The following is a 21,832-nucleotide window of genomic DNA, read 5'->3' as shown; positions in this document are numbered from 1 at the left end:
ATCTGCTGGAGCTAGGTATGAATGTTTCAGCTGACCACCTTGATTAGCATTTGATGGCCTGGCAGTGCCTGGAGCAATCTTTTGTTGAGAGATGATTAGATGTTACAACATCTAATTACAACAGCAAAACAGGAGAGGGAAAACAATCTGGGACAACTAATCACCTCTCAACAAAAGATTGCTCCAGGCACTGCCAGGCCATTATATGCTAATCAAGGTGGTCAGTTGAAACATTCACACCTAGCTCCAGCAGACAAGAGTCCTTTGTCCCACCCTGGTCAACAACCCAGTGATTCCGGCTATGAAAGCCTTCAACAATACATTAAAACTATGGAGATATTATTATTATTATTATTATTATTATTATTATTATTATTATTTGAAACACCACAAGATGATTCCACAGCAGACATTCTGCTGGCTGTTGTATTGGATCACACGTCGGACACTTCCAAAGCGATTAGGACTTATTATTATTATTATTATTATTATTATTATTATTTACACCCTGGGGAGGGTGTTCCACAGCCGAGGAGCCACCACTGAGAAGGTCCTGTCGCTTGTCTCCGCTAAACGCATCTGTGAAGATGGAATCAAGAGCAGGGCCTCCCTAGACAATCTTAATAAAATAACACAGTTGACCTGACTGAGGCAAGTCTTTCCCATGAATCATTATAGAGACTTGCCTCAGTCAGGTCAACTGTGTTATTTTATCACGGCCTTGCTTTCACGTGCTCTGAGTTTCATGTACTAAGTTTTTGCCAAGCTCAATATTTGCATATGAGATTTTCTTGTGATCTTGTTTCATGGTTTCAAATGCCCAGTTTAATGGATTTTTATGTATTTTTGGATCTTGTTTTCCTGAGAGCAGATGGACTATGTCTTATATTGGAACTTTTCTATTTTTGCTATATATTTTTACTGCTTTGCTTACATATAAACTTCAATAAACTGCTTGATGATTTTACCAAGCTGGTGTGGTGTCTAAGGTCAGCGGTGTTCCTGCTGTGGAGAACGACACTATAGCTATTAGTGGAAATGGGAGCCTCTCTGTGGAAGTGGACACCCCAGCCACATACGCACATACATATTTTCACTTTTATTATCCGTACTAGCTGTCCCCTGCCATGCGTTACTGTGGCCCAGTCTGGTGATCTGGAAAATAAGGTAATGAGAAAGTGTTGGTTTCTAATATATGTAATTCCTTTCTGCTTGTGAGTAAACAGTATTTCTTGTTGTTTCTTTGTCCGTGTTGATGTGGAGAGTGTCTGGTTTGCCTACTCTGGAATATGCAACATATCATAGTCCTTCTTTAGGGGACCCTTTCAAATCTATTATACTATATCTATGTGTGTGTGTGTGAGAATCATATCTATCTATCTATATTTATAACCGGATGGCTCTTTGTCAGGAGGGCTCGGATTATGTTTTCCTGCCCTGGTGAAGAGAGTTGGACTGGATGGCCTTAAGTATTTTCTGTTGGTCAAGGGGGTTCTGTGTCGGAAGTTTGCCCCATTTCTGTCGTTTATGGGTTTCAGAATGCTCTTTAATTGTAGTGAACTATAAATCCCAGTAACTACAAATCCCAAATGTCAAGGTCTATTTCCTCCAAACTCCATCTGTGTTCATATTTGGGCATATGGAATTTTTGTGTCACGTTTGGTCCATCATTGTTTGAGTCCACAGTGCTCTCTGGGTGTAGGTGAACTACAACTCCCAAACTCAAGGTCAACGCCCACCAAACCCTTCCAGTGTGTTTTGTTGGTCATGGAAGCACTGCATGCCATGTTTGGTTCAATTCCATCATTGGTGGAGTTCAGAATGCTCTTTGATTGTAGGTGAACTATAAACAGGCCCAGTTTCACTGTGTCTTAGTGTATTGTTTATTGCTTGTTGTTATATTGCTTTAATTGTTTTTAATTTGCCTTGGGTTTTGTATTGCTATGTTGTGTGTTGAGCCCTTGGCCTTTGTAAGCCGCATCGAGTCCTTCGGGAGATGCTAGCGGGGTACAAATAAAGTTTAATAATAATAATAATAATAATAATAATAATAATAATCCCAGCAACTACAACTCCCAAATGTCAAGGTCTATTTCCCTTAAACTCCATCTGTGTTCATATTTGGGCATATGGAATATTCGTGCCAAGTTTTGTCCAGATCCATCATTGTTTGAGTCCACAGTGCTCTCTGGATGTGGGTGAACTATAATTCCATCATTGGTGGAGTTCAGAATGCTCTTTGATTGTAGGTGAACTATAAACAGGCTCTCTGGATGTGGGTAAACAATAATTCCATCATTGACTCAAGGTCAATGTCCACCAAACCCTTCCAGTTTTTTCTGTTGGTCATGGGAGCCCTGTGTGCTAAGTTTGGACCAATTCCATCATTCGTGGAGTTCAGAATGCTCTTTGATTGTAGGTAAACTATAAATCCCAGCAACGACAATTGCCAAATGACAAAATCAATTTTTTTGAGTGGAGGACATAAATTGGACTGTTAGGTGTCTTGTGTCCAAATTTGGTGTCAATTCCCCCAGTGGTTTTTGAGTTCTGATGGTAGCACAAACTAACATTACATTTTTATTTATATAGATATATTAGTTCTTCAATTTTCTTTTTTTGCTGGTGAACTAACAGCCCACTGTATTTCAAAACGCAAATTAAAGACTCACACAAAAAACTCAAACAAACTAGGCCCATGATTTTTGTTGTTGTTCACAGTGCAAGTAACAATAAAAGAATTAGTCCTCATAAAGGTGCAATTTTGTCTATACGGATATAATTACAAGAACATCACAACTAGAGCAGATAATATCATAAAAAACAGGCAATTCCAACAGTAAGTAAAGTCAACCCGAACTCGACTGACCATGTCGCCGGAGAAGAGATTTACCTACATTTAAATAAACAGACCATTTCAAGGGGAAAGGATGACTAAAAAAAACTTTTGTCAAGTTTTACCATCACCTGGGTTTAAAAGGTAATTGAGTTTCCCCACGGCTGCATTTTGAGGCCATCAAGAACCATGGAAAAACAAGGAATTTAAAGACAAAGGCCCCCCTCGACAAAGAAATTAGTCAATACAATTTACTGTTAGTTCTTCCTTGCAGAAAGACGTATTTGATCCATATTAAAAGGTACTCTCAATTATTATTATTATTATTATTATTATTATTATTATTTATTCACATGTAATAAAATCCAGGATGGAAACGATCCCAAATATTAATTCCGTAAGTCGTAGTTGGTCTTAGAAGGATGAAAGTGGGCATGTCGACCGAACGAGCCCAACGACTAATTTACAAAACGAGTGAATGGGAGTAAATATATATATAAAGATAGGGAGAAAACATCAACAGAATCGGAGTTTGGCAAAGATGTGGGGAATAAATGGGAAGCTAAATCCCCGAGAAAACGGCATTTTTGAAAGCATACCAGAAAAGTTCCGACACTCCAGGAAGAATTAAGTACATTCAAGTGCCCCTGTTTTGGGAAGTGATCCGTATTCCCCTGAAAGCTCACTTTATGGGATCCAACAGGAATCTTTTAACTACAAAGGCATTAGTCAAGTCATTCTGCCTGATACCATTCTATACTATCATACTATATGTATGTGGGCTGCCCTCCAAAACAGTTACCTTATTGTCTATATATTCTTTCCATCTTCTGCAATGCAATTGTTTTCTTTACCCCTAAAAAACATAAACCTGAAATGATATTACGAGGAAGATGCAATCTTTCGATCTGGGAAAGCAACACGAAGCATTTAACTACAAAGAAAGTAGACAAGTCATTTGCTCGACAATATTTCTGGAGGGATTTCATAGTATACAATGCTATGGAATATTATCAAGCAAAGTGACTTGGCTATTGTCTTTGTAATTAAAAGCTTCCTTTTGGATTCCAGAAAGCAAATAAAATAAGTGTTACCTTACTGTACTCTCTCCCGCTCCCTCCCTCTCTATATATATACACTAACTATATAATATTGTTAAGCAAAGAGACTTGGCTACTGTCTTTGTAGTTAAAAGCTTCCTGCTGGATTCCAGAAAGCAAGTACAATAAGTGTTACCTTACTGTATTCTATGTGTGTGTGTATATTGTTAAGCAAAGTGACTTGGCTACTGTCTTTGTAGTTAAAAGCTTCCTGTTGGATTCCAGAAAGCATGTACAATAAGTGTTACCTTACTGTATTCTATGTGTGTGTGTATATTGTTAAGCAAAGTGACTTGGTTACTGTCTTTGTAGTTAAAAGCTTCCTGTTGGATTCCAGAAAGCAAGTAAAATAATTGTTACCTTACTGTATTCTATGTGTCTGTGTATATACACACACACACACTAGAATATTGTTAAGCAAAGTGACTTGGCTACTGTCTTTGTAGTTAAAAGCTTCCTGTTGGATTCCAGAAAGCAAGTACAATAAGTGTTACCTTACTGTATTCTGTGTGTGTGTGTATACACACACACAAACACACACTATAGAATATTGTTAAGCAAAGTGTCTTTGTAGTTAAAAGCTTCCTGTTGGATTCCAGAAAACAAGAACAATAAGTGTTGCCTTGCTGTTTTATATACATGCACACACAATAGAATATTGTTAAGCAAAGTGACTTGGCTGCTGTCTTTGTAGTTAAAAGCTTCCTATATATATATTAAAAACATTACAATAAGGTAACACTTATTGTTTTCTGCAATCCAACAGGAAGCTTTTAACTACAAAGACAGCAGCCCAGTCACTTTGCTTAACAATATTCTATGGTATGCTTTTGCAAAACAATTATTTTCCTTGCCCCAAAAAACAGAAACCAGAGGTTATATTGCCGTGAATCTTTCAATTCAAGAACAGGAAGCTTTTGACTACAAAGCCAGTAGTAGCCAATTCATGTCACTTAACAATATTCTATAATATTATACACTATGAGCCCCGCAAAGTGTTACTTTACTGTACTACCTATACATTATTTTCCTCATTTACAATATAATTGTTTCCTTGCCCAAAAACATAAACTAGAGAGATATTATATAGAAAATGTAAACTTTCAATCCAAGAGGTAGAGGGGAAATCAGAAGAGGAAGTTTTTAACAACAAAGACAACAGCTAATTCGTTTCGCTGGACCCCATTCTATAGTATCATACAGGGATCTTTTGCAATGCAATTGTTTTCGTTGGATGGTAAGGTAAGATGTTACCTGATGAACTATGAGGGACATTACAGGAAATATGTGATCTTCCAATTAAAGGGGTAGAAGGGAAACCAGAAGAGGAAGGTTCTAACTACAAAGACAGTAGTCCTTTCGCTTGACAACATTCTCTAGTACAGGGATCTTCTGTAAATTGTCTCTGGGTTGAAACATAAACAGACTCTTTTAGAAACGTGTCTAGGAAAGCCTCCAAGAAAACATTACAACGCGCGAGTGACATAAGAACCTTTTCCTATCATTCTTCTTCTTCTAATATTAAAAACAAAGACATCATATTAAATCATATACACATACAAACAAACATACTATGGGATTCCTGCATGGCAGGAAAAAAAAAAGGAAAAGACATTGCGGAACAAAGCAAACAATGGGAAACAGAGTTTCCTCGATGCAATGGAAGGCCTTGTTTTTCCTCAGAAACAGAACCAGCTCTTTTATATGCAAAACAAGAATTATGCTTGACTCGTTGTAGTTTGAATTCGTGCTTTCGGGAGCCAAACAAGCTGTGATTCTGGGGAAGTCGAGAACCACATGGATGTGTATGCTTAAGGCATGTAATTCGGACCTGAGAACGCACTAAAAGTTTTAAACAAAAGGAAAATGGTGACTTGTTTTCTTGGCCATATTTTCTAGTAATTCTAATGATATTATTTTCTGGGTTCTAGATCCAAAAAGATTGGGGCCATCCGCCAAAGGAAGCCAAAACCCTGTTACTGAAAAAAAGGAGAAACTTCAGTTGAAGATCGGAACTCAAATCCATCTTCTCCTCCAACTTCCTGCATCCCTTAGTCAAGTTAATGCATTTATTGAAACATATAGTGGCCCTGACCATCCAATAGTGGACTCCATTTTTAATTTTTAATTTTTTCAAAATATAGTGTGATTTTATGTAAAATGGATGTAATTGAGTTTGCAGCTTGGGGGTTGGAGTCTGACCCCTACTGACCCTTAGAATTTGAAGAATAGCCAAAGAAGCAGATATACGACTACAATAGAGTGTCACTTGTCCGACATAAACAGGGTGGAAGAACAGGGTGGAAGAACAAGGTGGAAGAACAAGTTCCGCCCTTTTTTCCAGGTTCAGGAGGGAAAGGGAACCATTTTAGTTCAGTCTTACAGTTGGGAGCTCAGCTACAGGACGTGAAAGTGTTCTACCTGTAGAGAAGCTTCGTTTCTTAAAAAGTCCGGGGGGAAACAGTCCCAAAAGCTCTGGCTGGGGAATTTACCCGTCCGACGTGGGGCTAGACAGCTAGAATACTAAAAATAGGGACTCATAGGGTTAAGGCAAGGCAACGCCTCAGGGCTAGAGCAGCCCAACAGGAAGTGCCCGGATGTGGAAGAGGAGCATGGAATCATAGAAGGAAGGAGGGAGGATGCTTTCGCTTCTGGTCCTGCCTCTTTTCCCTCTTTCCTCCCTCCTCCTCCTCCTCATCTTGCCTTTTTCACTTATTGGGAATGGAGAAAGAGTTGGGGAGCACTCCTTTAATTGAAGGGGAAATGCTGGAGGAAAAAGCGGGCGTCGGATAAGAGCGTCTGTGCTGGTAGAGCTGTACCACGAGCTCCAAACTCCCTTTCGTTCTTTGAGTGTTTGCATGTGCTTGTTCTGGCCATGCATTTTGCAGTTGGATGGTTCCTGCTAGGCTGCAGTCATGGGGCAAGCCACCTGTCTATCATCGTTAAGTTTTAGTTCCGCCCTTTTTTCCAGGTTCAGGAGGGAAAGGGAACCATTTTAGTTCAGTCTTACAGTTGGGAGCTCAGCTACAGGATGTGAAAGTTTTCTACCTGTAGAGAAGCTTCGTTTCTTTAAAAGTCTGGGGGAAAACAGTCCCAAAAGCTCTGGCTAGGGAATTTACAGCCTCACAGCTTTAAGAACAGTCTCTACAGAAAGGTTTTTAAGAGAAACTGCTTTACAGCACACCCCTTGTTGGGGTTGGAGAAACAGACCTACAACTTTCATGGGAAAAATCCTGGAAATTCTTCAGAGCGTTGGCTGGTAGGTCTACTTGGGGACCCAAGAAGCAATTTGGAGCCGGGAGTAGGGCCCACACCAGCAAAGCCTAGAAAGCAGATTGACCAAGAAGGGTCAAAAAGGGTTTTCCTCGTAAAGGAAAGAAATAGTTCTCCAAGCAAGTTGCCTGTCCATTGTAGACAAGTTAAGAAGCATTTGTTTGATTTGTTGAAGATCTAAGATTGTTTGTTGAAGACCTAAGCAATAGTAAAGAACTTTGTTAAACTTTTAAGCTTCTAAAGACTTTGTATAGGAAAACCCATAGGGCCTCTCATCCGAGGCACCCCGGCTTCCCGCTGGGCACAAAGAGCACGTCCTGTTCAAAAGCCTATTACTATAGGCCCAGCGCACGACAGCACAGCGTCACATAAGACAAAATGTCGGATAAGTGAAGTGAAGGTCGGATACTGTACTTGATCCTACGAAGACTGGGTACGACAGTCTCTAAGTTTTAAATGGAGTGTTGTTATTATCATGCCTACAACAGCATTGCAGTACCTGCGACTGTAAGAAGATCTGTCAATAGTTATATCAAAGGGGAATACACACACATACACACATACATACATACACATCTGGGCTGTACATGGAAAAGATTCCTCTGGGAGAAAATAGGACATTCAGAATCCTCAGCCTCTCGAAACTGTCCACTGCACCATTATAGCAAACTAACGGCAAGATAAAGCCAAATCCATTAAGGGTCAGCGCATTGTTCGCAGCTTCTCCTTGGGCAAAAAAGGAAAGCGTTTTCTCGTCAAGCAGTAAACAGGTGCAAGAACAAAACCCAACGTCTCCCCGCCCTGTACGAGACGCGGAAGCATGCAGAGGAGTGACCAAACGAAAGTGCGACTATACAGTAAGGTGAACGGACAGACAGACAGCTCCCTTTTGGTGCCACCTAATAATAATAATAGTCTAAAATGCCTCTTGTTAAAAACCGCTCCATGGCACTGTGCCTCTCGGCAGGCCTTTTCGGAAACGACGCAACGTACAGAAACATTGGTGCGTCAACAAGGCACGGCTATCCAAAATGGTTGCAAAGGAACCTGGCGACAGCTTCATTACCTCCTATTTAACCCTCTATGAGTAAAAGCTAAGCTGCGAATCCAACATGAATGGTGAACCTCCGTCCTAAGGGATATCTGAAACCAACATAAACCAGAACTTGTTTCCGTCCTCTTCGTATCAACCAAAAGATCGTTCCAAATGACTTCCACCAACAAGACGTCAAAAACTAAACTTCAGAGCTTCAACCGTAGACAAACGCGGTAGGGTTCAAAGGCAAAAGACATTGCGGTTTGGTTCAGACTTATCCAAATCTGAGTCAAAGTAAAGGCCAAGATGCTCCCAAATAGTCATCCCTTAAACTATACAAAGCCACTCTACCGGGCAGCTAAAACTCAATGCTTGGAACAAGCCAGCTTTCCTATCGCCATCTCCTTCCTTTTCGGTCTCCGAGAAGCAACGGCAAATTATGAAAACCAACAAGAAAAGCAGATTGGTTTATATAGTCACGAAGAACAGCCAGTTTGGCCAAGCTCTGAACCCCTGCTGTGGCAAAAATGTCCTTCCCGAAACAGTTCCGCTGCTTGAGTCATTTCTCAGCCATCTCATCATTACGGATAATTATTATTTTTTTCTCCTGACACCATATAAATAAGTCATATTTATACAGCTTAAGACATTCGGAGTCATGCAGTAGGGTTTGTGTGTGTGTCGTAGGTGATACGTTTCTGCTTTCTTCATGATCGATAGTTGGATCTTGTTCTCGAGCAGAGGGACGGGGCCCTAAGCCGGGCCATGCCGGGCGTTGTCAATGACGCCAGAGGGGGGTTCTGAGTCATCCATGGGGAGGACCAGGCGGGTGCCCCGAATGACCAGTTCATGGTCCCCAAAGGCGAGTTCCTGGTCCAGGGGGTCTTCGGCACCATTGCCGGCCAGCCTCCGACCTGCAACGGACGTCAAGGAATCCGTGTTGACAGTCGAGTCACCGTAAGTCAAGCTGATGTCGCCATCGTTCAGAATGAGATCCGAGTCGTCATCCTTCAGCTGCTCCTGGTTCTGAACAGAAAGCAAATCATTATATTGCTGTATTATCATCATCATCATTATTATAGTAGTATTTTAATATCTATATAAATAAAAATGTAATGTTCGTTTGTGGGATTAACATAACTCAAAAACCACTGGACGAATTGACACCAAATTTGGACACAAGACACCTCTCAGGCCAACAAGTGACCATCACTCACAAAAACACTGAAAAACATAGCAGAAGAGACTTAAAAAGACAAAAATTAAAAAAAATACATTACAACGCATGTGCAAAATTATATATATATTAGCCATCCCCTGCCACGCGTTGCTGTGGCCCACATGGGGATTCTGTGTGGAGGTTTGGCCCAATTCTATCGTTGGTGAGGTTCAGAATGCTCTTTGATTGTAGGTGAACTATAATTCCCAGCTACTACAACTCCCAAATGTCAAGATTCTATTCCCCCCAAACTCCACCAGTGTTCACATTTGGGCATATTGAGTATTCTTGTAGAGTTTGATCCAAATCCATCAGTGTTTGAGTCCACGGTGCTCTCTGGATATAGGTGAACTACAACTCCAAAACCAAAGGACAGTACCCACCTAACCCTTCCAGTATTTTCTGTTGATCATGGGAGAACTGTGTGCCAAGTTTGGTTCAATTCCATCGTTGGCAGGGTTCAGAATGTTCTTTGATTGTAGGTGTACTATAAATCCCAGCAACTACTACTCCCAAATGACAAAATCATTTTTTTTTTAGTGAAGGACATACATTGGGTTTTTAGGTGTCTTGTGTCCAAATTTGGTGTCAATTCACCCAGTGGTTTTTGAGTTCTGTGAATACCACAAACGAACATTACATTTTCATTTATATAGATATATACGCAAACACACCTATACACAAATACACCTATACACAAAGCACATATACACACTGGGTCACAGCAACGCGTGGCAGGGGATGGCTAGTTATATTATAATCATTACATTATTGTCATCGCTATATTATTATTACTATATTATTATCATTATTATTGTTGCAACTCAGGGTAGTTTTCACCTTGCTCCAAAGCTGTAGATTTTGTAGTTTACTGAGAAAAAGGCAAAATCATAACAGAGGATATGAAATGCATAAAATCCATAGGCAGATCAAAGGCTTAAATGCAAAGACACAGTTCCCAAGATCCAAAGGCAAAAACATGAAGCATAATCCTTTAGCAATGGTCAAACAGGAGTCCATGGAAAACAGTTGAAAACAAGGCCCAAATCCCAGACTCAGGAAGCCAGAAGCGTGCTGCTAAAAGCCAAAGTTAATCCACAGAAGTTTGCATGAGAAGAGCTACATTGGACTGACAGCCCCTGCTTGTCAGCTACAAGGCTAAATACCCTTTGTAGACATGAACGCATTGCGTTGACCCTTGGCCTCCTTGGCTTCTCGCTTGCTGGTCAAGCGAGAGCTTCTCCGGAGCCTTAATTGCAGACGATCTTGCCTGCTCATTAATTCATTAACTTCAAGGCTATGTAACCCCTTATCTTGGTCCAGCTGGACCGGATCACTGTGGGAAGGCAAAGACGTCTCCACCTGGCCGTGTGGGATTTCACTCTCGTTATCAGTCTCACTAACATTCTTTTCCCCTGGGAACTGACTTGCTGTTTCCCCTTCAGCACCGTCAGGCCTGTCTGAAACATGTACAGAAATCTGTAACCCATCATCTCCCTCATCATCCTGTAGGAATTCTGGCTCACAGAGCTCAGCTTCAGGCTCAGAGTCAAGCTGAGTCACAACAATTATAATAATAGGATTGCAAAACATCCGGCGTCCCCTGGGCAATGTAGACGGCTGATTCTCTCACTCCAGAAGCGACTTGCAAGATGCAACCAAACAAGCAAACCAACTAACGGGCCTTGTCAGGACCAACCATGACAATAATCTCAATCAACATTGAAGGCATGTCAGATGTCAAAGAACAACTGTTCTATGAACTGTGCCGAGAACTGTGCCAGGGGAAATTCCTGTCTTGCCTTAAGCAGTGGTAAAATCTCTATTTAAAAAGACCTCCCTTGACCCGACTGTATGTAACAACTACAGACCAATTTCCAACCTCCCTTTTCTGGGCAAGGTTCTGGAGCGGGTGGTTGCCTCACAGTTCCAGGGATTCCTCAATGACACCGATTTTCTGGATCGTTCGCAGTCTGGCTTCCTCAGGGGAGCGTGCTTGCTCCATCCATGTTCAACATCTACACAAATGACCAGTCACTGCCAGAATGGACAGAGAGTTTCATCTATGCTGATGATCGTGCCATTACCGCTCAAGCAGGGAGCTTTGAGATGGTTGAACAGAAGCTCTCTGAAGCTCTAGGTGCTCTTACCGCCTACTACAGTGAAAACCAGCTGACCCCTAATCCATCTAAAACACAGACATGCGCCTTTCACCTTAAGAACAGACAAGCATCCTGAGCTCTGAGGATTACCTGGGAAGGAATCCCACTGGAGCATTGCAACACACCCAAATACCTGGGAGTCACTCTGGACCATGCTCTGACCTACAAGAAGCACTGCCTGAACATCAAGCAAAAAGTGGGCGCTAGAAACAATATCATACGAAAGCTGACTGGCACAACCTGGGGATCATAACCAGATACAGTGAAGACATCTGCCCTTGCGCTGTGCTACTCTGCTGCTGAGTATGCATGCCCAGTGTGGAACACATCTCACCACACTAAAACAGTGGATGTGGCTCTTAATGAGACATGCCGCATTATCACGGGGTGTCTGCGCCCCACACTACTGGAGAAATTACACTGCTTAGCCGGTATCGCACCACCTGACATCCGCCGGGAAGTAGCAGCCAATAGTGAAAGGACCAAGGCAGAGACATCTCCAGCTCATCCCCTGTTTGGGTATCAGCCAGCACGTCAACGACTTAAATCAAGACATAATTTTCTTAGATCTACAGAGACACTCGTTGGAACACCTCAGCAAGCGAGAATCCAAAAGTGGCAGGCCCAAACCCAGCACCTCAATCCATGGGTGATACCAGATGAGAGACTCCCCCCTGGGCACACAGAAGACTGGGCGACTTGGAAGGCACTGAACAGACTGCGCTCTGGCACCACGAGATGCAGAGCCAATCTTAAGAAATGGGGCTACAAAGTGGAATCCATGACATGCGAGTGCGGAGAAGAGCAAACCACTGACCACCGGCTGCAATGCAACCTGAGCCCTGCCACATGCACAATGGAGGACCTTCTTGCGGCAACACCAGAGGCACTCCAAGTGGCCAGATACTGGTCAAAGGACATTTAAACAACTACCAAGTTTGCAAAATCTCACTACCTCTGAGGATGCTTGCCATAGATGCCGGCGAAACGTCAGGAGAAATGCCTCTAGAACATGGCTCTATAGCCCGAAAAAACCCACAAGAACCCATTTGCAAAATCTGTTTTTGTTTTTTTTAATCTGTGTGTTTGTTTTGTTCTGTTAGAAATGTAATACAATGGTATGGTTGCTGATGACACGATAAATAAATAGTCTGGCTTCAGGCCTGGGCACAGTACCAAGACAGCTTTGGTCGCCTTGGTGGATGACCTCCGCAGGGAACTGGACAGGGTAGTGTGACCCTGCTGGTTCTTTTGGATATCTCAGCGGCTTTCAATACCATTGACCATGGTATCCTTCTGGGAACTCTCTGGGATGGGACTTGGGGGAACGGTTTTACTGTGGCTCCGGTCCTTCCTGGAGGGTTGTTCCCAGTTGGTGAAGTTGGGGGACTCCTGCTTGGACCCCTGGCCCTTGACTTGTGGGGTTCCCCCATGCTATTTAACATCTATATGAAACCGCTGGGAGAGATCACCAAGAGTTTTGGAGTATGGTGCCACCTCTATGCAGATAACACCCAACTCCACTACTCTATTCCACCTGAATCCAAAGAAGCCCCTCAGATACTGGACCAGTGTTTGGCTGCTGTGTCCATCTGGATGAGGATGAACAAGCTGAAGATTAATCCTGACAAGACAGAGGTCCTCCAGGTCGGTCACTGTTAGTTAACCTGTGCTGGACGGGGTCAAACTCCCCCTGTAGTCACAGGTCCGCAGTTTGGGGGTCCTCCTGGATTCAGCGTTGACGCTTGATGCGGTGGCCGGGAGGGCCTTTGCACAATTAAAACTTGTGCGCCAATTGCGACCATACCTCGTGAAGTCAGACTTGACCACGGTGGTCCATGCCTTAGTTAAACTCTAGATTGGATTACTGCAATGCACTCTACGTGGGGCTACCCTTGAATATTAGTTTTTTACAATATTAATTAATTGCAATATTAATTAATTAATAACTAACTATTATTAGTTACAATAATAATTACAATATTATCATTGATTATTGTCTCGTTAATTCATTTCTGTAATGTGTTTTCATCCCTCAGCAAGGAGCGGGAAGCACATGACCAAATATCTGTTGCGGAGTTCCAGGAAGGCCACATGGGAAAGGTTACAAATAACCTTAGGGAGGTTCATCCTCTCACCTCGTAAGCCTGGGGGCTCGTCAAGCAACTTGCAATGGGTCCGCAGCAACTTGGGAGGGTCGTCGTCAAAGGCGGGCCGCTGTGCGTCAGGAGGGGCTTCAAGTAGCTGGTAAACAGGGTGAAGGTGAAGGAAATGCAACTCTTGGGTACAAGCCAGACTGAAGCTGAGAGAGTGTTGCTTAGAGTCCTAGAGTCGGAAGGGACCTCCAAAGGCTATCCAGTCCAACCCCCCTTCTGCCTTCATGCAGGGAAAACACCATCCAAGTCCTCCCGACAGACGGCCATCCAGTCTCTGCTTAAAAGCTTCCAAAAAGGAGGCTTTGGTTAGACCACACCTGGAATATTGTGTCCAATTCTGGGCACCACCATTCAAGAGAGATATTGACAAGCTGGAATGTGTCCAGAGGAGGGTGCTAAAATGATCAAGGGTCTGGTGAACAAGCCCTATGAGGAGCGGCTTAAGGAGCTGGGCCTGTTTAGCCTGAAGAAGAGAAGGCTGAGAGGAGATATGATGAGTGCCATGTATAAATATGTGAGAGGAAATCACAGGGAGGAGGGAGCAAGCTTGTTTTCTGCTTCCCTGGAGACTAGGACGCAATGGAACAATGGCTTCAAACTACAAGAGAGGAGATTCCATCTGAACATAAGGAAGAACTTCCTGACTGTGAGAGCCGTTCAGCAGTGGAACTCTCTGCCCTGGAGTGTGGTGGAGGCTCCTTCTTTGGAAGCTTTTAAACAGAGGCTGGATGGCCATCTGTCAGGGGTGATTTGAATGCAATATTCCTGCTTCTTGGCAGAATGGGGTTGGACTGGATGGCCCATGAGGTTTCTTCCAACTCTTTGATTCTATGATTCTATGACCGACCCTCTTTATGTCACCCAAAGTGTCCCTTATTTCCAGTTTTACATTGGAGAGAAGCACCCTTTGGGTTTGGTCACTTAACTGATGACAAATCCCCCTACATTGCTGAATTGGGGATACGAACTCAAGTTTTCCTAGTCTCAAAGAGACTAAACTTCATGAGTCTTTGCTCCCAAAAGACTGAAATAACCACCAGCTGCCAATGAGACAGGGCTCAATGCCAGACCCTTGGCATCTTGAGAGACAGGAATCCGCAGCTGATCAGGAAATCCCTCTCAAAGAGGCGAGAAGAGCCTTAGGATCCTTGTTTTGATCCTAAGCGATTGATGGTTTCTTTTAATGTAAAGGATACTTGTGGTCAAAGTTGTACCAAAGTCGGAAAAGCCAGGCACTCTCCGCTTTGGTGCTCCGCCTTTCATTTTCTGGCAAGCCCTGGAAAGGAGTTAAAGAGGCACAATTAGCAACATTAATTAAACAATTCTCCTCAATTAATGGATTAATAATCAATCAATCAATCGATTGATTATTTATTTATTTGCTATGCTTCTATACCGCCATTCTCAGCTCGAGGGCGACTAATCGCGGTTTACAAAACGGCACAATTCGATGCCCACAACAGTACAAAAATAATTTAAACATTAAAAACATTTAACACAGGTAAAAAGTTCATTACAATTAACATCAGTAACACAATAAAAAACAATTAAATTATCAATCAGTTATCAATTAATCAACTGATTGACTATCAATTAAAGAATTCATCAATTGATTGATTGATAATTGATGAATTTCTTTATTTATTGGTTATAAAAATCAATTGATTTTCAATTAATAAATAAATAAATTAATTTACAGTTTTAATATTCCGCCCTTCTCACCCCGCAGGGGACTCAGGGCGGATTACAGTGTACACATATATGGCAAACATTCAATGCCAATTTTTGACATACAAACATATACAGACATACACAGAGGCTATTTTAACTTTTTCTGGCCACCAGGGGAGCTGTCGCTTTCCTCGTCCATCTGTGACGCTGATGAAGCACTTCCGCATTCCCCGCATGCTTCCCCGCTGGAATGCTTTGCTGGAGTCTTCTTTATGGCCTCATAAATCAGTTAATTTAGCCTCCCCACACTTTAAGGTGGTACCTAATTTTCCTACTTGACAGATGCAACTGTCTTTCGGGTTGCAAAGGTCGACAACAGGCTACACACAATTGGTTGGAAACCCACTCCAACCTGGGCTGGCTTCGAACTCATGACCTTTTGGTCAGAGTGATATTAATGCAGCTGACACTCAGCCAGCTGCACCACAATCCCGGTGTTATTGATTGGTAGTTACTTAAGTAATCAATTTATTGATTAACTATCAATTAATTAACTGATTGATTTAAAAACAATGGATTTATTGATTGATTTGCTTATCAATAAATCAATCGATTGATTATCAATTAATCCATCAATTGATTAACCAATGAATTAATTTATTGATAAATAATCAATTGATTTATTAATTAATAATCAATTATTATATTTATAACAAATTAATTTATCAATTGATTGAATATCAAATAATTATCAATTGGGTTGTTGTAGGTTTTTTCGGGCTGTATGGCCATGGTCTAGAGGCATTCTCTCCTGACGTTTCGCCTGCATCTATGGCAAGCATCCATGGATGCTTGCCATAGATGCAGGCAAAACGTCAGGAGAGAATGCCTCTAGACCATGGCCATACAGCCCGAAAAAATCTACAACAAACCAGTGATTCCGGCCATGAAAGCCTTCGACAATACAATTATCAATTGGTTGATTATCAATCAATCAATCAATCAATTAATGGATGAGAAACCAAAGTGCTTCTTTAATGGTGTTTATTAATCATCCAGCCTATCAATCAATTAATATATTGTCGAAGGCTTTCATGGCTGGAATCACTAGGTTCTTGTGGGTTTTTTCGGGCTATAGGGCCATGTTCTAGAAGCATTTTCTCCTGACGTTTCGCCTGCATCTATGGCAATCACCTCACTACCTCTGAGGATGCTTGCCATAGATGCAGGCGAAACGTCAGGAGAAAATGCCTCTAGAACATGGCCCTATAGCCCAAAAAACCCCACAAGAACCTAATCAATTAATAGATAATGGATTAATAAACACTATTAATGCAGAACTTTGGTTTCTCTTCAGTTCCTAAGAAAGGCTCTTTGAGTTGTGGATTTTCCTTCCATACGAATTGGGGTGCATCTACACTACAGAACTAATGCAGTTTAGTACCACTTCAACCGTCATCGCTCAATGCTATGGATAACTGGAAGCTGCAGTTTGGTGAGGCACCAGCACAAAGTGATACCAAACTGTGTTAATTCTATAGTGTAGATGCCCCTTTTATGTACCAAGGCAGGAGTATTATCCTTCCAGTGACTTTTAGAAAATATTAAAATGTCGTAATTTTAGTACAGTTCTTCAATAGCTTTTAAACATGTTTATTATTATTATTATTATTATTATTATTATTATTACCCTCTTTTCTCTCTGTTAAGAGAGATTCAAAGTGGCTAATACAACATGTAAATAAAAATAGAATTAAATATAGAAGTTTCAAAAACACACATTGAACGAGAAAGGAAAAGATGGGGAAAAAAGGAAAGCTTCAATACATACCAGATTTTCTTGATCGGCATCGACACCAACCCTGCGGAGAGGGATACAGGTCAATAAACATGGCTCACGTTGCCTTACAGATTCCAGAAACCCTTAGAAGAGTTTCATAGTGCATGTATGTATGTATATCTGCATATATGTATATGTGTGTGTGAGTACGTATATGTATGTATATAGAGAGGGGGGGAGAGAGATGAAATACATGGTTTGGTCTTAGTTTCAGCCTCATTGAGATGAATTAAGACCTTATTCCCATGTAATTATATAGAGGTTTTCCGTCTCAGATGCATAATCATGGGGACACCCAGTGGTAAAAAGGAGCTTACACCACAATTTAGCACAATTTAGAAGCAGAGAAGCAGATGGCGGAAACAGAAGAACGGCCTGCCTCAGGGGAGTGTGCTTGCTCCATCCATGTTCAACATCTACACAAATGACCAGCCACTGCCAGAAGGGACAGAGAGTTTCATCTATGCTGATGATCGTGCCATCACCACTCAAGCTGGGAGCTTTGAGATGGTTGAAAAGACACTCACCTAATGTGGAGGCAGGAGAGCATGGGGGTGGTGCCACCACCAAAGACCCAGACGGTGAAGAACACGATGAGGAGCGTGGTGCTGAACATCATCTGCCGCGCGTAGGTGGCCGTGTCCCGGATGGCCAGCGCAAAAGCCATGGCTCCCCGGAGGCCTGCAAGGGAGAGAAGCGCATTGTGGTTGTGGTCTGCCTTCAAGTTAGAGACTGGAACTCAGCTCAAGGCAACTGGTTGGTTCAGAGTCACAGTCCCACGTTCAAACCACTGCATCATGCTTAGCAGAGCCCTCGGTGGCACAGTGAGTTAAACCCTTGTACCAGCAGAAGACCGACAGGTTGGAGTTCGAATCCAGGGAGAGCGCGAATGAGCTCCCTCTCTCAGCTCCAGCTCCCCATGAAGGGACATGAGAGAAGCTTCCCACAAGGACAGCAAAACATCAAAATATCCAGGCGTCCCCTGGGCAACGTCCTTGCAGACGGCCAATTCTCTCACACCAGAAGCGACTTGTAGTTTCTCAAGTCACTCCAGACACACAAAAAAGGCACGTGCTTAACAAATTGTGAATTCCTTCCCTCTTTTGCCTATCTCCCTTTCTTTTCTGCCTTCCCTGTTTCCTTTCTTTCTTTTTCCTTCCATTTCCTACTTTACTTTCTTTCTCCCTTTCTTCTTTCCCTTTCTTCCCTATCTTTTTCTACTTATCTTTCTTTCTGTTTCTTTCTTTCCTGTTTTCTACACCCATTTTTCCCTCATTCTCCATTCCCTAACTTCCTTCCTTCCTTCTTTCCTTCTGTTTTCTACCTCCCTTTTCTTCCTTCCCGGTTTTTTACCTTCCTTTCTTCTCTTCCTTTCTTCTCTGTTTCCTACCTTTCTTTCGTTCCTGTTTTCTCCCTCCCTCTCCCTTTCTTTCTTTCTTTCTTCCATTTCCTTCCTACCTTCTTTCCATTTTCTACCTCTTTTTTTTCTCTTCCTTTCCTCTCTGTTGCCTTCCTTCCCTCCTTCCCTCCCTCCCTCCCTTCCACGTTTTCTACCCTTCTTTCTTTTTCTTCCTTTCCTGTTTCCTACCTTTCTGACTTCCTTTCTTCCCTGTTTTATACCTCCCTCCCTCCCTCCCTCCCTTCCTTCTGTTTTCTACCTTTCTTCTTTTTCTCTACCTTTCCTCTCCGTTGTTTACCTTCCTTCCTTTCTTCCGTTTTCTTCCTTCCTTCCTTTCTTTCTCTCTCTCTCTCTTCCTTTCCTGTTTCCTACCTTTATTTCTTCCGTTTTCTACCTCCGTTCCTTCACTTCCTTCCATATTTTATATCTTCCTTCCTTCCTTCCTTCCTTCCCTCCCTCCCTCTCCATTTCCTAACTTTCTTTCCTTCTTTCTTCCTTTTTTCTTCCTCCCTCCCTTCCTTTCTTCCATCCATTTCCTTCCTATCTTCCGTTTTCTACCTTTCTTTTTTCTCTCTTCCTTTCCTCTCTGTTGCCTTCCTTCCTTCCTTCAGCGTTTTCTACCCTTCTTTCTCTCTTCCTTTCCTCTGTTTCCTATCTTTCTTTCTTCTCTGTTTTCTACCTCCCTCCCTTCCTTTCTTCCTTCTGTTTCCTTCCTTCCTTCTGTTTTCTACCTTTCTTCTTTTTCTCTTCCTTTCCTCTCCACTGCCTACCTTCATTCCTTTCTTTCTTTCTCTTCCTTTCCTCTCTGTTTCCTACCTTTATTTCTTCCCTGTTTTCTTCCTCCCTTCCTTCCTTCTCTTCCTTCCATATTTTATACCTCCCTTTCTTTCTTTTCTTTCTTCCCTCTCCATTTCCTAACTTTTTCCTTCTTTCTTCCCTGTTTTCTACCTCCCTCCCTCCCTTCCCATTTTCTATCTTTCTCTCTCTCTTCCTTCCTTCTCCGTTCCATGGCTAAAACCACCTTTAGCCTTCTCAACCAAACAATGCAAACTACAACTCCCAGGATCCCATAACATTGAGCCTCGACAGTTAAAAGTGGAACCAAACCGCCTTAATTCTATAGATGCACCCTTGATGCGCAAAGCCAGAACAGCCCCTTCTTTGCGGTGCTTCCGATGACTGTGTGTTTGTTTGTTTGTTTGTTTGTTTGTTTGTTTAGGAAATGGAGAGGGAAGAGAAGAAAGAAAGAAAGAAAATATGGAAGGAAGACACAGACTGTGTGTTTCTTGGCAGGACTCCTTCACTCCCATGTAACAAACTACTAACAAACAGCTGAACCCAGCAACTCACCCGCGAACATCATCATGTGCTGGAAATTGGTCCCGATCTTGTTCCTTCGTCCCAAATTGAGCAGGAAGGAGAGTGGATAGATGTTAGCCGCTCTGCCCAGGAAGACCGCCAGCTGGGTTGGTTTGCATTGAGGAACTGCATTCAAACCATTTGTCTCTATTTGTTATGGGCTCAGCCATCCCATAGTAGCTACTTTTGGACACATTAAAGTGTATCTACACTGCCCAGCTACAGCAGTTTGATACCTCTTCTGCACAGACCCATGTAATAAATGAAAAATTATTATCATAATAATAATCATCATCATATTATTATTATTAGCAAAATATTATTATTTGTTGTAGTAGTATAATATTATCATACTATATCACCACCACCATCATAACCATATTATTACCATATTATCATTATTATTAGTAGTAGTCGTCATAGTCATAGTAGTAGTATTTTAATACTGTATTATATTATTACTATTGTGTTGGCACGGCTGTGCCAGGAGATTTGAATTTCTTTTTCTTGCACTGTTAGCTTGCATGAATCCATTTGGGACATGCATTTTGCAATTGGGTAGCTTTCCCCAGGTTGAAGTCATAGGGCCAACAACCTATCAATCATCGTTAGAGCCTTTACACCCGCCCCTTTCCCCAGGTTTTGAAGGAAAATTGGACTTTTAGTTCAGTCTCACAGTTTAGAGCCTTACAGTAGAGTTCAGTCTCACAGTTTGGAACCTTACAGTAGGACGTGTGGGCTTTTCTCTGTTCCACCTGCAAAAAGCTTCACTTCTTACAGCAAGCTTTTGCTGGGGAAAAAGTAAAACCTCTACAGCTTTGCTGGGGAGTAAAGTTACAGTTCTACAGCTTTGCTGGGGGAATACAGCCAGCTTTGCTGGAAAATAAAGGAATGGTTCCACAGCCTTCGTGGGGCAAATCTACAGGACACCAGTTTCTCAAGTTGCTCCTGACACGGTTATATATTTATCATATTATTGATATTATTAATATATTATTATACTCTATTATCTTTATTATTACATTATCATTAGTGACAGTAGTTGTATAAAATTTATTATAGTATTATTATCATTATATTATCATTATATTATTATTATTATCATCATTATATTACTATTACTATATTATTACTATTATTATTATTATCATTATCATATTATTATTACATCATCATCATCATCATCATCATCATTATTATTATTATTATTATGCTTCTGTTTCTGTTGTTGTTGTTATATTTCACCCCATCCTCAGGTCTCAAGTACTTCTGCAAATTGCAGATCCCAAGATTTCAAGAGGATAGACACACAGGAATGAAAATGGTATCAAAGCGCTACAGGTATGTGGTGTGGACATCCCAAAGGCTCCATTCCTATTGGCAAAGAAAGGATACAAAAGCTCCCACGACGAATGTTGGATTAAAAACATGGTTCTGGAAAGTGAAGAGTGTCAGCCCCATATACGAGAAGATGAAGTTTTCGGCCAGGAAATTAAGGAGCTCAAACAGCTGAAAAAGTAAGCAAAACAGAATTGTTTCCCTTGAAAAATGTGGAATTTCTAAAAATATATATTTACAAACAGAAAGTATAGCAACTTCTTGAGCTAATAAAGTAATCTTGAAGAAGTATTACTTTTGGAATTTATGGACAGTAATAATATATGGGAAATATATCATTTTATATATGACATCTTAATCAAATAACTCTACGAAATAGAGAAATAGCAGTGACGAAATGTTTTGCTTTGCAGAAGCTTTGGCAGACTGCAGTTCATTATTTA

General features: G+C 41.6%; 1 protein-coding gene across 1 annotated transcript in view; it reads right to left on the bottom strand.

The window, feature by feature from the left end:
* Window positions 1–2,691: 2,691 nt before the first annotated feature.
* Window positions 2,692–21,832, bottom strand: part of SLC9A6 (solute carrier family 9 member A6) — a 44,561-nt gene continuing 25,420 nt past the window's right edge. The window contains exons 10-16 of the mRNA XM_060756051.2: window positions 21,447–21,560; window positions 20,043–20,154; window positions 17,821–17,974; window positions 17,285–17,315; window positions 14,979–15,058; window positions 13,765–13,870; window positions 2,692–9,271 (exon numbers count right to left, since the gene is read on the bottom strand). Coding sequence (XP_060612034.2) covers window positions 8,999–9,271; window positions 13,765–13,870; window positions 14,979–15,058; window positions 17,285–17,315; window positions 17,821–17,974; window positions 20,043–20,154; window positions 21,447–21,560 — 870 coding nt within the window. The 3' untranslated portion in view covers window positions 2,692–8,998. The remainder of the gene's footprint in view (window positions 9,272–13,764; window positions 13,871–14,978; window positions 15,059–17,284; window positions 17,316–17,820; window positions 17,975–20,042; window positions 20,155–21,446; window positions 21,561–21,832) is intronic.

This window comes from Anolis sagrei, chromosome 10 (assembly GCF_037176765.1).
Source record: "Anolis sagrei isolate rAnoSag1 chromosome 10, rAnoSag1.mat, whole genome shotgun sequence".
Taxonomy (NCBI): Eukaryota; Metazoa; Chordata; class Lepidosauria; order Squamata; family Dactyloidae; genus Anolis; species Anolis sagrei.
This window is presented reverse-complemented; position numbering and strand designations above follow the sequence as displayed.